Source organism: Bos taurus, chromosome 2 (assembly GCF_002263795.3).
Source record: "Bos taurus isolate L1 Dominette 01449 registration number 42190680 breed Hereford chromosome 2, ARS-UCD2.0, whole genome shotgun sequence".
In the NCBI taxonomy this organism is placed as follows: domain Eukaryota; kingdom Metazoa; phylum Chordata; class Mammalia; order Artiodactyla; family Bovidae; genus Bos; species Bos taurus.
In genome coordinates this window covers 30,392,954-30,409,315 of record NC_037329.1, presented here as the reverse complement: position 1 = coordinate 30,409,315, position 16,362 = coordinate 30,392,954, and the positions used below count along the sequence as shown (strand labels likewise).

The window sequence follows — 16,362 nt, the reverse complement described above, 5'->3', positions numbered from 1 at the left end:
GCTTCAATCAAACATCATTAGACATTTATTCACTTTAAATTGAAAACAAAAACTGGATACTATCTACCTGTGGTAAGTGTATTCATTTCACTAATACAAAACTGAATTCAGGATAAGTAGAATCATGCAATTATCAAATAGCATATTTGCTCAGAAAATGAAAAAAAAAAGACTATAAAATACTGTAAATCAACTGTACTTCAATTTTAAAAAATTAATCTTTAAAAAGGAGGGAGCAGAAAGTTACTATGTTAAAGTTCTTACTATGTGCCAAGTACTGTATTACTTCATTCAATCAATGTTGAATCCATTTTATATATGAGAAAACCAAGGCTCCAATAGAGAAAGTATTAATTTTCCAAAGGTCACATATCTATATTAAACCTAGGATTTGAATCTAAGTTTGCAGACATATAAAGTGTACTTAATTTTCCTCTCCCTGTTGCCTATTAGACTTTTAAGAAAAGAAATTCTGTATTTGTCAAAAGGTTGTACATTTTAAGTGCAATAACAATTTGTGCAATAGCAATTTTCTTATATACTGACCCACACCTGAATATAATGTATTAGTAAATCAATTAACAAAAGGAAATTAAATTCTCAAAGCCTAATAATCACTGGGCTTCCCTGGTGGCTCAGAGGTTAAAGCGTCTGCCTGCAATGCGGGAGACCAGGGTTCGATCCCTGGGTCAGGAAGATCTGGAGAAGGAAGTGGCAACCCACTCCAGTATTCTTGCCTGGAGAATCCCATGGAGGGAGGAGTCTGGTACGCTACAGTCCACAAGGTTGCAAAGAGTCAGACACGACTGAGCTACTTCACTTTCACTTTCACTAATCACTGAAGCCACTGATCTTCTCAGGCTTTTCTTTTACCTTCTCTAAAAGATTTTACACTGTTGGTAACCTTCTCCCAAGCTCCTCTTCTTTGTTTTTTGTTAAGATTACAGTTTTCCTTCTCTCCCCACCAAAGTCATTGTCCTTTCCTTACCTCTCTTCCTCCTCCAATCTCCTTGAATGTTAGCACACCCCAAATTTAGGTCTTAGACTTCCGTTACTGCATTCTACTTGAAAACAGGTCATTCATGGGGTCCCGACTACCCACTCAGCACTGGTCCCCCAAATCTGTAACTCCAGCTGTGACTTCCCTTTTGAGTTCTATATTCTGAGTTTGGTGTTTTCAACCCATGGCTGAAGATTTCCATGTGGACAGCCTTTAGTTGCATAACAACAGCAGGATACTTTAACCTTTCTAAAACAAACAAAAAATAAAAATGCCTCTCCCTTACTGTAAATCCTTCAGTGGGCCTCTATAATCCAAGCCTTCAAAGTTGTCACTGACACATCTCAGCAACTGGGTCCTGTTTTCTCCCACTCCTCTATGCAGCTTCCCCTGACTGCTATGATTTCTATGAATTCCTCCAACACTTAACATCAATTTAACCCATTTCTGTTTTGTTGGAGAGTGAATGGTTTCAGATACTGTCTTGCCTACCAGGTCAATCGCATGTTCCTGGAGGCAGAAACCATCTCTTCTATTCCCTTTACATCCTTACGCTGCCCTCCTGCCTTCCACAAACACACACTGACAGAAACACAGCTCCTGGCCAGGGCTGCACCACAAGGCTCGCAGCAGGTGGCTGAGGCCAGGTAGGACTCAACCTAAAGCTTGCCTCCACTGTATTCTAACTCCATCACACTAGACAGGTTAACTCTGAGCTTTTTCACAATGCTGTAATAGGGAATAAATATTAATAAGACAGTGTGTTAATAAAGTATAGAGCACAGGGTTTGGCAGATAGCTATCATGTTAGGAAGTTACTGTTATGTGGGCAATTTTTTCCTAAGTAATCAAACTCTACAATTCATCCCATTTTTTACAGAGTAATTGGGGGGCTGTCTTTAATAACATCTATTCTGATTTAGGAAACCTATAAGCATTTCATACTTGTTTCAGAGAAGAGTTATTCCAGCTGATTTATTCACTAAACTTTCATTAGTGCTCTCCTGGAATTTAGTTCTCCTTATAAAACACCCTTGCTTATTTGCCCCTAACAAGTGTTTTTTGTTTTTTTTTTAAAGTGTATCTTGTCAACTACTACTCACCCCAGATCTGCATCCAGATTTTCAAATACTTCGCCTCCAACAGTTTCATTATCTGGATTCAAACAGATTTCTATCATATTATAAAGGGCATTTTGGCCCCAGTCACTGTCTTTCCGAGCTTTATTAAAATGTCGAAGGGCATCATTTGGTTCTCCAGTATACCTTGTTACATGTTAAAAAAAAAAAAAAAGCATTACTTATTTCAATCACTACAAACTTTAAATCATTTATAATTTATTTAGTAAATAAAACTATCACTTTAAAATGCAGAAATTTTGTAATTGAATGAGAAAAACATTATATAGAGTTTATTTGCTAACAAATTTACCAAAGATATAATCCTTTACAGTACTGAAATCCTGGCTCCAGTTTTGCTCTGGAGTTACGTTTCTCAGCCATTAAGAAAAATCGTGGAACATCTTCAAGTTTTCCACATCTTCTTAAGAAATCAATTAAACGAGATAACGTCATATAATTATCTAGAAACAAAGAACATTTTGGTTATGGAAAACATTTTACAGCTTTTGTTTTGATGGTTGAAATCTTACTTTATTAAAGTATAGTTTGCTTCAAATGAAGTGCAATTTAAATATAAATAAAAGAAGTACCTTAGGGGTTATAAGTCCCTAAAGAGACTGTATGGACAGTGGATGATTTCTCAAACAATAAAGCTGGGGTTGGTCTGGTCACAGTGAGAGAATGTTCATTATAGGCAAATCTATAAAATGCATATTCGTTGTGACTTACTTTTCAGTCATTATTCCTGGGACCATAAACCTTCTAGAAAGAAACAGCCTCTGCACAATCTAAACTCTTAGAAGTACAATTCAGGAGGATCAATTTGATTGCACAGGACAAGTCTGTCTCTGAGATCTGCTTTCTGACTTCTGCTTCTGAGGTGGTACTAGTGGTAAAGAACCTGCCTGCCAATGCAGGAGAAGTAAGAGATGTGGGTTCGATCCTTGGGTCAGGAAGGTACCCTGTCGAAGGGCATGGCAACCTACTTCAGTATTCTTGCTTGGAGAATCCCATGGACAGTGGAGCCTGGTAGGTTATAGTCCATAGGGTTGCAAAGAGTCGGAAATGAACGAAGCGACTTAACAGGCAGGCAGCTAGGAAGCAGGTATCTTGCTGCTGCTGCTAAGTCGCTTCAGTTGTGTCCGACTCTGTGCGACCCCATAGACGGCAGCCCACCAGGCTCCCCCGTCCCTGAGATTCTCCAGGCAAGAACACCGGAGTGGGTTGCCATTTCCTTCTCCAATGCATGAAAGTGAGAAGTGAAAGTGAAGTCGCTCAGTCGTGTCCGACTCTTAGTGACCCCATGGACTGCAGCCCACCAGGCTCCTCCATCCATGGGATTTTCCAGGCAAGAGTACTGGAGAACATCTTAATGATAACGTTTAGGGTGGGCAATTAGGAATTTTACTCCAGACGTGCCTTAATGTGTATACGTACCTGAAACACTAGATACCCACTTGCCATATTATAACCTTAACATATTAATCCTAGTATTTTAATCCTATTTTATCTTCTTCTAAGGAAAAAGAGTTAGGTATTTAGTCTTGGGTATAATTTTCTGGCAGGCTCTGCCAGAAATTAAATCTATTCAGTCCTTTCTAATCACTAAAATACTAAATTTTGAGAATCATTTTAATACCTGTTTTTTAAGATTATAAAAACAATGCATGGACACTTCAGAAAATTTGGAAAACTATAGAAAAGTATAAAGGAGAAAAATAATCCCTCATATTCCCACCAACTAGAGATTACCACATTTTGGTACATTTCCTATCTTTATGAGTGGAAATCAATTTATAAATATTTAAATGCAAACAAATATGTTGCTTACATATATAAAAGTTAGAGTCATGTTTGGGATTCTGATTCTGACTCAACATTGTATAGTAAACATTTCCTGTCATAAAATGATCTTCAAAAACATTTTAGTCACTGTACTCTTGTCTATCACACTGATGGCTCACACTTTATTTCTGTATAGTTATATTTTTTAGATATTGGATCTTATAAGTATCTGTTAGCACAGGACGCATGGTAGGGATTTATAAAATTCCTTATTTATATAAGCTTTTCTGATCACTTTGCTGGGGCTTCCCTGATAGCTCAGTTGGTAAAGAATCTACCTGCAATGCAAAAGACCTGTTTTGATTCCTGGGTTGGGGAGATCCGCTGAAGAAGGGATAGGCTACCCACTCCAGTATTCTTGGGCTTCCCTTGTGGTCCAGCTGGTAAAGAATCTGCCCACAATGTGGGAGACTTGGGTTCGATCCCTGGGTTGGGAAGATACCCTGGAGAAGGGAAAGGCTACTCACTCCAGTATTCTAGCCTAGAGAATTCCATGGACTATACCAATGGAGTCACTGAATTCCTAGAATTAAAGTGCACACATACAAATAAAAACTTAAAAGCAATTTATCCTGATTCTATTTTGTAAGGAAAGAGAACATGCCATATAATCCAGCTCTTCTGCTTCTGGGTATATACCCCCAAGAACTGAAAGCAGGGACCTAATGAAATATTTGTACACCAGTGTTCACAGCAGCCAAAAGGTGGAAACCACCCAAATATCCATCAGTGGATGCATGGATAAACAAAACATGGTATATATATGTAAAGGCATATTATTTCAACTTAAAAAGGAAGGAAATTCTGATGTGCCACATACAACGTAGATAACCCTTGAAAACGTTGAAGTAAGTGAAATAAGCCAACAAAAAAAGAACAAGTACTGTATGATTCCATTTATAAAAGGTATCTAGAGGAATCAAATTCATAGAGGCAAAAAGTAGATGGTGATTGTCAGGGCCTGCAGGAAATGGGGAGTTAGGGTATAGAATTTCAGTTTGAAATGAAGAAAAAGTTCTCAAGATGGATCATGGTGATGGTTACACAAAAATGTCAATGTACTTAATGCCACTGAACCACACGCTGAAGAATGGCTAACATGGCAAATTTTATGTTATGTATGTTTTAACAAATACAAAAAAAATCATGAAAAAACAGGAACCTCTGTGGGCTTTGCATCTACTCTTTTACATGATGTCAAAACAATCCAGGTTACAATATAACCATTTGTCTTTTTAAAAGTTTTATTGACATGTAGTTGACTTACAATGGTATGTGAATTTCTGCTGTACAGAAAGTGATTCAGTTATACAAATATACACTTTTATTAATATTCTTTTCCATTATGGTTAATCACAGGATACTGAATATACAATTTTGTGCTATACAGTAGACCCTTGTTGTTTATCCATTCCATTAGCTTACATGTGTTAACCCCAACCTCCCACTACATCCTTCCCTGGACTCTCTTCCCCATGGCAACCACAGCTACGTCCATGAGTCTGTTTTGTAGATAGGTTCATTTGTCATATTTTAGATTTCACATGTAAGTGATATCATATGCTATCTGTCTTTCTCTTTCTGACTTACTTCACCTATTATGATAATCCCTAATCCATGTTGCTGCGAATGGCATGATTTCATTCTGTTTTTCATGGCTGAGTAATATTGCATTGTATATATGTACTACTACTTCTTTATCCATTCCTCTGTTGATGGATATTTAGGTTGTTTCCACGTCTTGGCTATTGTGAATAGTGCTGCTGTGAACATAACGGTGCGTGTTTCTTTTTTAGATCAGAGTTTTGTCTGGATGTATACACAGGAGCGGGACTGCTGAATCAAACAGTATTTCTATTTTTAGTTTTCTCAGGAACTTCCATTATTGTTTTCCATAGTGGCTGTACCTACTTACATTCCCACCAACAACAGTGTAGGAGGGTCGCTTTTTCTCCATATCTTCTCTGGCATTTGCTACTTGTAGAGTTTTTATTTATTTATTTTTTTGTAGAGTTTTTAATAGCTATTCTGACTGGTGTATGGTGGCATTTCATTGCAGTTTAATTTGCAATTCCCTAATTAGCTATGTTGAGTATCTTTTCATGTGCCTATATATTTCTTTGGAGAAATGTCAAATTAGGTCTTCTGCCCATTTTAAAGTGGTTTTTTTTTTTTTAGCTGTTGAGTTGTATGAGCTGTTTGTATAGTTTGGAAACTAAGCCCTTGTCGGCTGCATCATTTGTAAATATTTTCTCCCATTCTTTGAATCTTTACATTTTGTTTATGGTTTCCTTTGCTGTGCAGAAGCTTTCCTCTTTAAAGAACTAGCTATTGGTTTTATTGATATTTTCTATTGGTTTAAATCTCTATTACCTATTTGATCTTTATTATTTCCTTCCTTCTGCTGACTTTAGGTTTTATTAGTTCTTTTTCTAATTGTTTTAAGTGGCAAATTAGATTATTCAAGATTTTTCTTGTTACTTTGAGCAAAGTCTGCATTGCTATAAACTTCCCTCTAAGAACTGCTTTTGCTGCATCCCATAGATTTTTGTATGGCTGTGTTTTCATTGTCATTTGCCTCAAGGTATTTTGTAATTTCCTCTTTGTTTTACTGTTTATTCATTAGTTTTTTTAGTGGTATGTTCTTTAGTTTCCATGGAATAATTTTTTCTCATTTCTTTTTCTGTCACTGATGTCTAGTTTCACGCCACTGTGGTCAGAAAAGATGCTTAGGATTATTTCTATACTTTTAAAATTCACTGAGGCCCATTTGTGCCCTAGTATGTGGTCAATCCTAGAGAATGTTCCAGGGGCATGTAAAGAATGTGTACTCTGGTGTTTTTTTGGGGGGATGGGGGATTTAATGACCTGAAAATATCAATTAAGTCTTAACTGTATTATTGTATCACTTGGGATCTCTGTTGCCTTATTCATTTCCTGTCTAGAAGATCTGTCCATTGATTTAAATGAGGTGTAAAAGTCTCCTATTGTTGTATTCTTGTCGATTTCTCCTTTTATGTCTGTTAGTATTGTTTTAGACATTTGGGTGCTCCTATATTAAGTGTATATATGTTGCTGCTGCTGCTGTTCAGTCGCTAAGTGGTGTGTGACTCTCTGCTACCCCACGGACTGCAGAATGCCAGGCTCTTCTGTCCTCCATGATCTCCCAGTTTGCTCACTCATGTCCATTGAGTTGGTGATGCTATTTAACCATCTCATCCTCTGCCAACCCCTTCTCCTTTGCCTTCAATCTTTCCCAGCATCAGGGTCTTTTCCAATGAGTGAGCTCTTCACATCAAGTGGCCAAAGGATTGGAGCTTCAGGATCCGTCCTTCCAATGAATATTCAGAGTTGACTTCCTTTAAGATTGACTGGTTTGATCTCCTTGCTGTCCAAGGGACTCTCAAAGAGTCCTTTCCAGCACCACAGTTCAAAAGGATCAATTCTTTGGTGCTCAGCCTTCTTTATGGTCCACCCCTCACATTCGTACATGACTACCTGCAAAACGATAGCTTTGACTATACGGCCCTTTGTCGGCAAAGTGATGTCTCTTCCTTTTAATACACTGTCTGGGTTTGTCATGGCTTTTCTTCCAAGGAGGAAGTGTCTTTTAATTTCATGGCTGTAGTCCCGGTCTTCAGTGATTTTGGAGTCCAAGAAAAGAGAATCTGTCACTGCTTCCACCTTTTCTGCTTCTATTTGTCATAAAGTGATGGGACTGGATGCCATGGTCTTATTTTTTTGAATGCCGAGTTTTAAGCCATGTTTTTTTCACTCTCCTCTTTCACCTTCATCAAGAAGCTCTTTAGTTCCTCTTCACTTTCTGCCATTAGGGTAGCACCACGTGCATATCTGAGGTTGTTGATATTCTCCCCGCATTCCTGACTCCAGCTTGTGATTCATCTAGCCCACCATTTCACGTATGTACTGTGCATAGAAGTTAAATAAGCAGAGTGACAATGTACAGCCTTGAAATACTCCTTTCCACCAATTTTGAACCAGTTTGTTGTTCCATGTCCAGTTCTGTTGCTTCTTGACCCACAAAGAGGTTTCTCAGGAGGCAGGTAAGGTGCTCTGGTATTCCCCTCTCTTTAAGAATTTTCCACAGTTTGTTGTGATTCACACAGTCAAAGGCTTTAGCATAGTCAATGAGTCAGATGTTTTTCTGGAAATCTTGCTTTCTCCATGATCCTATGAATGTTGGCAATTTGATCTCTGGTTCCTCTGCCTTTTCTAAATCCAGCTTGTACATCCGGAAGTTCTCGGTTCACATACTGCTAAAGCCTAGCTTGAAGGATTTTGAGCAAAATCTTGCTAGCATGTGAAATGAGTGCAATTGCACGATAGTTTGAACATTCTTTGGCATTACCTTTCTTTGGGAATGGAATGAAAACTGACATTTTCTAGTCCTATGACCACTGCTGAATTTTCCAAATTTGCTGATCCATTGAGTGTAGCACTTTAACAGCTTCATCTTTGGGGATTTGAAATAGCTTAGCTGGAATTCCATCACCTCCACTAGCTTTGGTCATAGTAATGCTTCCTAAGGCCCACTTGGCTTCACACTCTAGGATGTCTGGCTCTAGGTGAGAGTGACCACATCATTATGGTTATTTGCTTCATTAAGACCTTCCTTGTATAGTTCTGTGTATTCTTGCCATCTCTTCTTAATTGCTTCTATTTCTGTCAGGTCCTTACTGCTTCTGTCCTTTTTCATTCTCATGCGTGAAATATTCCCTTGATATTTCCAATTTTCTTGAAGAGATCTCTAGTCTTTCCCATTCTATTGTTTTCCACTATTTCTTTGCAATGTTTACTTAAGAAAGCCTTCTTATCTCTCCCTGCTATTCTCTGAACTCTGAATTCAGTTGGATGTATCTTTCTCTTTCTTCCTTGCCTTTTGCTTCTCTTCTTTCCTCAGCGATTTGTAAAGCCTCCTCAGACAACCATTTTGCCTTGTTGCACTTCTTTTTCTTTGGGATGGTTTTGGTCACTGCCTCCTCCTCAGTGTTATGAACCTCTGTCCATAGTTCTTCAGGTATTCTGTCTACCAGATCTACTCCCTTGAATCTATTTGTAACTTTCACTGTGTAATCATAAAGAATTTGATTTAGGTCATACCTGCATGGTCTAATGGTGTTCCCTACTGTCTTCAATTTGAACCTTATTTGAACCAAATTTCACAATAAGGAGCTGATGATCTGAGCCACAGTCAACTCCAGGTCTTATTTTTGCTGACTGTATAGAACTTCTCCATCTTTGGCTACAAAGAATATAATCAATCTGATTTCAGTATTGACCATGTGGTGATGTCCACGTGTAGAGGCATATATTGGTTTGCTGGAAAATGGCATTTGCTATGACCAGTGTGTTCTCTTGACAAAACTGTTAGCCTTTGCCCTGCTCCATTTTGTATTCCAAGCCCAAACTTGCCAGTTGTCCAGTTATCTCTTGACTTTCTACTTTTGCATTCCAATCCATTATGCATATATGTAGACAAGTGTAAAATCTTGTATTGATTCTTTTGTCATTATATAGTGTCCTCCCCTAACTTTCTTTATGGCATAGGAACTCTGCTCAATATTCCCTAATAACCTAAATGGGAAAATAATTTGAAAAAAGAGTAAATACACGTACAACTGAATCAGTGAATTTCTCCTTTTAAAGTCTGTTTTGTCTGATACGAGCAAAACTACCCCCAATTTCTTCTCATTTCCAGGAAATACGTTTTCTATCCCTTCACTTTCAATCTTTGTGTGTCCTTTGACCTAAGTGGGTCTCTTGCAGGCAGCATATTTGTAGACTCTTGGGGTTTTTTTCTTCTTCCTTAATCCAATTTGCTACTCTGTCTCTTTTGATTGGAGCATTTAGTCCATTGACATTTAAGGTAATTATTGATGGATAACTAACTACTGCCATTTTAACTACTTTCCCATTGATTTTATATTTCTGCTTTATCCCTTTTTCTGTTTGTTTTCTTTTGTGGCTTGATGATTTTCTCTTGTATTATACTTATGTTCTCTTCTTCCTGGTTTCTGTGAATCTACTGTTATGTTTTTGATTTGTGGTTATCCTGTTTTTCAAGTATGTTAATCACATCCTATATCTACTTGCCTTAGACTGGTAGTCATATAGGCTCAAACACATTTGAAGATATGAAAAAAAAAAGATCTACTTTTTCTTACTCTCCTCATACATATTTTATAATTTTGATGTCCTCTTTTACATCTTTTACTGTTCATTGCGGTTATCATTAGTTTCACTGAAAAAAAAATTTTTTTTAAGCCGTGTCCTGGCTTATTAGGATGATTTGCTTTCTAATTGTGATTTTCTCTTTCCTATATATTCTTCTTTCTTATTCAGAGAAGAATTTTTGATATTTCCTCTAGGATTTAGTAATGCTGTTTCTTTTAGTTTCTGCTGTCTAAGAAATTCTTTTTTATAGATGAAAATAAAGCTATTCTTTTTTAAAAAATGTTTATTTTATACTGGAGTATAGTTAGGTATACAGTGAAGTGACTGAGTTATACATATGCATGTATTCATTCTTTTTCAAATTCTTCTCCTGGTTAGGCTATTAGAGAATATTGAGCAGAGTTCCCTGTACTACACTGTCGGTCCTTCTCAGTTATCTATTTTAAGTATAGCAGTATATGTATATATCAATCCTAAACTCCCAACTTATCCCTTCTCCTTGACCTTTCCCCTTTGGTAACCATAAGTTTGATTTCTGTGAGTCCGTTCCTTTTGTAAATAAGTTCATTTGTATTTTTTAGATTCAGCACATAAGTGACATATGATATTTGTCTTTGACTTACTTCACTTAGTATGATAGTCTCCAGGCCCATCCATGTTCCCACAAATGGCAGTACTTTTTCAAGTATTATTTCATTCTTTTTAATGGCTGTGTCATATTGCATTGTACATATGTACTACATATTCTTTATCCATTCATCTATCAATGAAGATTTAGGTTGTTTCCATGTTTTCCCTGTTGTAGACAGTGTTACAATGAACATTGGGTGACTTTGTCTGGATATATGCCCAGGAGTGGGATTATTGGCTCACATATGTGGTAGCTCTATTTTTAGCTTTTAAGAACCCTCCATACTGTTCTCCATGGTGGCTGTACCAAGGCACAGTGCCATCAGCAGGGCAGTAGGGTTTCCTTTCTTCCCCATTCTCCCCAGTGTTTACTGTTTGTAGACTTTTTGATGATGCCCATTCTGAGTGGTGTGAGGTGATATCTTACTGCAATTTTGGTTTGCATTTCTCTAATAATTAGCAGTACTGAGCATCTTTTCATGAGTCTCTTGGTCATCTGTGTGTCTTCTTTGTAGAAATGTCAACCTAGGTCTTCTGCCTATTTTTTGATTGGGTGATTTATTTTTTTGATAGTGCGCTACATGAGGTGTTAATAGATTTTGGAGATTAATCTCATCAGTCTCATCATTTGCAAATATTTTCTCCCATTCTGTGGGTTATCTTTTTGTTATGGTTTCCTTAGCTGTGCAAAAAGCTTTAGAGTTTATGTAGAGTTTACCCATTTTTATTTGTTTTTATTTCCATGACTCTAGGAGATGGATCCAAAAAGATACTGCTGCAATTTCTGTCAAAAATTTATGTTTTTCTCTAAGACTTTTATAGTATCAGGTAGTCTTACATTTAGGTCTTTAATACATTTTAAGTTTATTTTTCAGCCAGTCTATACATTCTGGTTGGAGCATTTAATATATTCACGTTTAAGGTAATTATCAATATGTATATTCTTGGTGCCATTTTGTTAACTGCTTTGAATTTGTTTTTGTAGGTGTTTTTCCTTCCCTCCCCTTTTCTCTTGTGATCTGATGACTAACTTCAGTGTTTGGATTTCTTTTTCTGTATCTATTAGAGATTTTCAATTTGCAGTTACCATGAGGCTCTGATATAACAGTCTGTATATAAACAAGATTGCTTTTAAGTTGCTGATTTTTTCATTTCAAGTGCATTTTCAATATCCTGCATTTGTACTCTCCTCACAACTACTGGTTTTGATATCATATTAGTGTGTGAATGATTTCCTACCTCTGTGCTTCTTGTAGGATCTGGGTGTCTGTTTCTTTCTTTAGGTTTTGCTAAGTTTTTAGCCATAATTTCTTTACATGTGGTGTTGAGCTCTTTCTCTCTTTCATCCCCTTCTGGAACCCCTATTATGCATAGATGGGCATGGTAAATTATCCAAAGGTCTCGTATATTGCTTTCATTTTTTTTTCATTGACCTTCTGTCCTGATTGGGTGTTTTTCATTATTCTATCTTCCAGGTTACATATTCATTCTTCTGCATTATTTATTCTGTTATTCATTGTCATTAGTTCAGTTTTTGTCTTGGTAAATGAGTTTTCTAATTTTCCTTGGTTCTTTTTCTTTCTTTTTATATTTTTCTAGTTCCTTTCTACAGTACTCTGCATTTCTGTTGACAGCCTTTCTTAATTCCTTCAGTATTTTCATTATCTTCTTTTTGAGATAGGTATCTATTAACTGAAGAGGTCTGTTTCATTACCTGTTCTTTCAGGGGAGTTCTTTTAGTCTTTTAACTGGGAGTGGTTTCTCTGCTTCATTTTACTTCTATTTCTCTTACTCTGAGTTTAGGAGAAATAGTTATGTACTGTGGTCTTGGAGGCCTATTTGTATGTGGGAGCATCCCTATGTAGCTCATGTGGGATGAACATTTTTGGTGTGAGGGCTGTTTATTGTATGGATGTTTGTTGCCTCTTTCCTTAGTGTGGGCTAGTCATTATCCCCTTGAAGAGGGTATCCAGATGCAGTTGCTGGTGCCCAGTCATGGGGTTCTCAGCAGTGGTGGCAGCTCATACATGCCCCTAGAACATGCAATGGGAAGAGAGGCAGCTTGTGACTGCACAGGGAGTCCAGAAGGACAGAATCATTGGTTGGAGACCTGTCCTGAAGCAGACGAGGGCAGTGGTGGTAGCTCACAGCCACCTCTGAAGCCCTAGGGGCAGTGGTGGCTTACAACTGCTCCTAGAGCTCATGCAGGCTGCATCTTGACATCTGAGAGCTCACAAAGGAGAAAAGGCTGTAATGGCGAGTTCCATCCCTTCCCTTGCACACCACCCACAGAGTGATGCCCAGCCTCTGAAGCAGACCAGGCTGCTTCTGCCTACATCCTCAGGTGCAGACTCTAGCATCTTGAGGTTTCTGCATAGCCCACCCCACTTTACTCCCTGGATCTGATCTCTGAAGCCTGAGCTTCTCTACCAAGCCCCCACCCACATTGGTGGACATGTGTTTCAGGGGGTGAGTGCAGAGTGGTGGCACTGACTGTGCAGGTCTCTCTCCATTCTAGCAGAGGCAAAAACAGTTGCTGCATTCTCCAAGGCTCCAAAGCTCCCCCTCTTTTCCAGCTGATCTCCCCGTGAGGGGACTTTCCAGGGTGCAAGAACCTTTCCTCTTTCACAGCTCCCTCCCAGGAAGGCAGGTTCCAATTCCTTTCTTACTTTTTTGCTTTTCTTTTTTCTTTTGTTCTACCAGGTTATGTGGAGATTTTCTTGTCCTTTCAGAGGTCTGAGGTCTTCTGCCAGCATTCAGTAGATATTCTATGACAGTCATTCCACATGTAGATATATTTTTGATGTATGTGTGGAGGAGGTAAACCTCATGTCCTAATACTCTGCCATCTTGACCACACCCTCCACCCACATTTGCCTTTCTTAACCCATAATGTTTGGTTTCAAAATTTTATTGCCTCTGCCTTTGGTATCATCAAAAAGAGGATATGATATGAATACAATTTCATAAAGAAGATTCGGATATTTGTATTGTCCTTAGACTATGAAACTCAGCTTCCCTGGTGACTTAGATGGTAAAGCATCTGCCTGCAATGCAGGAGACCCGGGTTTGATTGCTGGGTCAGGAAAATCCCCTGGAGAAGGAAATGGCAACCCACTCCAGGACTCTTGCTTGGAAAATACTATGGATGGAGGAGCCTGGTAGGCTACAGTCCATGGAGTCACAAAGAGTTGGACACGACTGAGCAATTTCACTTTCTATCTTTCTTTGACTGCAAATTCAAGCAAATTACTCAAATTCTCTGAGTCTGGGATCACTCACTTTCTTAAAATAGGATTATAATATTGACCTTGAGAGTGCCATGGAAATCAAGTAAAATAAAAGCATTAAAGAGCTTAAAACTACAAACATCAATAGTAATATATATATAATGCCAAATATTGTAATAAAAACTAGGACTACCCTATAAAAAAACCATAGAATCTAAAAGCTATATTGGATTAAACAAGAAGTAAATTTAGGTTGAAATTTCTGGCCCCCAATTTTTTGTATGACTTTGCTAATGTGTGTGATGTATGATATTGCTGATATAATCTAAAGTCAACCTTAGGAGGCCAGTTTCTTGAATAATTATCACCTTAAAATATTATTGAAGTGCATTTATTATTAGTTGAAGTTATAATTACCACTGATAGGTTAGATTGCATTAACTTGTCTTTTGGTTAACCATAAAATTTGACAGGACAAATTTGTACACTTAAGAAATCTGTCAAAAGATGGAATGTATTATATTCTGAAAAGTTAGTTCAAGTAATGATGAATAGTGAGGACTTACTAAAAAAAAAAAAAACACACACACAGTGTGATGTAATGAGGAATGAAGTGCTATGGAATTTCATTGCGTTTCTTAATATTGCCTGGGGGAGGAAGAAAAGGTTTCACATTGGACAGACCTTCCAGCAGCCTGAAGGGCAGGAGGGGGGATCTTGTTATTCAAAGGGCAGACAGCTTGTGCAAAGACAGGACTGATAATGGAATGGAGAGTGCTGTATACTGAATTAGATGAAGTGGGATATGAAATACAGATGGAAAGGTAACCCTGGCATATATTATTATCAAAATAATGATTTTAGACTTTTAGACTTTTTTAAAGCAGAAGAATAGTTTTAGAATGAATATGATAGTCCTGTAATAGCCTGGAAGAGCAAGAGCCTAGAGACTGGAAGATTAGCTGGGAAACTGCATTAGCCCATGTGAGAGGTACGTGTGAAGTCACTTCAGTCGTGTCCAACTCTTTGAGACTCCATGGACTGTAGCCCACCAGGCACCTCTGTCCATGGAATTTCTCAGGCAAGAATACTGGACTGGGTTGCCATTTATACTCCAGGGGATCTTCTCAACCCAGAGATTGAACTTGTCTCCTGCTTGGCAAGTGGATTCTTTACCACTAGCGCCAGGTTAATAAAGTCCTTAATTAGAGCAGGGGGCTAGGAGAAGACAGGATGTGATAGTTCACCGTTGAGCAGAAAGAACTAATGGGACTTGCTAACCAATTAGTGTGAGGGAGGGGGAAAGCTCAGGATGATCTGGAAGTTTTGAGAGAGAAAAGGTTTGTAATCTGTTAAGAGTGCAATAATTAGATCTGTAAGGAGAATTTTCTACTAGCTAGGTTAAATCAAATTAGTACATTTCTGAAGTAAGCTCAAACACAACATTAAAGTATAAGATATTCTGCTGAGAATAACACAGGAAGTATTGTGCAGGTTTGAGAATAATTCTGAAAAAGCTGACTAGTAGATAAGTTTATAAAGTCCTACTAGGAATAAAGCATAGAATGCAAGATTAAAAGCATAAAATATCACATGGACAATAAAAGTTTACTTAAAATTTTGTATTTTTAAACAACTTGGTATTTCGCAGTCATTCACTGATCCATTTAACCAGTAAACGTTTACTTTGCATCATCTATGTACCTAGAAATATATCCGATGCTGGTGGCTGTATATTGTTTAGTAATTCTGGAGTAACAGGTCCTTAGACTGAATTTATAATAATCCACTTTTTGTTTTTAAGTAGGCAGTCCAGAGCACCACTATTATCTATTTGAAAAAAGTTCTGGTGCCAAGTAACCTGGGAGATAGGAAATTCCTGTGACAGAGGAGGGCTCCTTCAGATCTTACATAGTGGCAATGTTGCCACCAAAGACTTACAAAAATATTCACAAGGGAAGAGATCTGTTTTTTTTTTTTTTTAAAATCAGGTTGGATAACTGGCTCAGGGAAATGTTGTAATATGGGAAAAGTTCGGGACAGAATGAAAGTATGCGTTATTACCTTAAACAGTAGTTCAGAGAAGGAAAGACAAAACAGAGTCTAGAAGCCAAGACAAAAGCCATGGCAGGAAAAAAAAAAAACAACTTAGGCCTGAAGAGAGTAAGGTTTGGGCAAATGACGTGAAAGGGTGGCCCATATGGTGGACTTAAGAGTGGGCAGAAGAGGTACGAAGTTAGAGTGATTAGGAGCACTCTTTGAAATACCATTTGAATAGAAGCTGGAGCAGACAGTGGGAGAAACGACATGGCCTGAGGAAGTCCAAAAGTGGGAGAAAACT

General features: G+C 37.8%; 1 protein-coding gene across 1 annotated transcript in view; it reads right to left on the bottom strand.

Annotated features, from left to right (window-relative positions):
• Nucleotides 1-16,362, bottom strand: part of TTC21B (tetratricopeptide repeat domain 21B) — a 98,073-nt gene that overhangs the window by 25,413 nt on the left and 56,298 nt on the right. Inside the window, 2 exon segments of the mRNA NM_001102108.1 lie at nt 2,104-2,265; nt 2,432-2,582. Coding sequence (NP_001095578.1) covers nt 2,104-2,265; nt 2,432-2,582 — 313 coding nt within the window.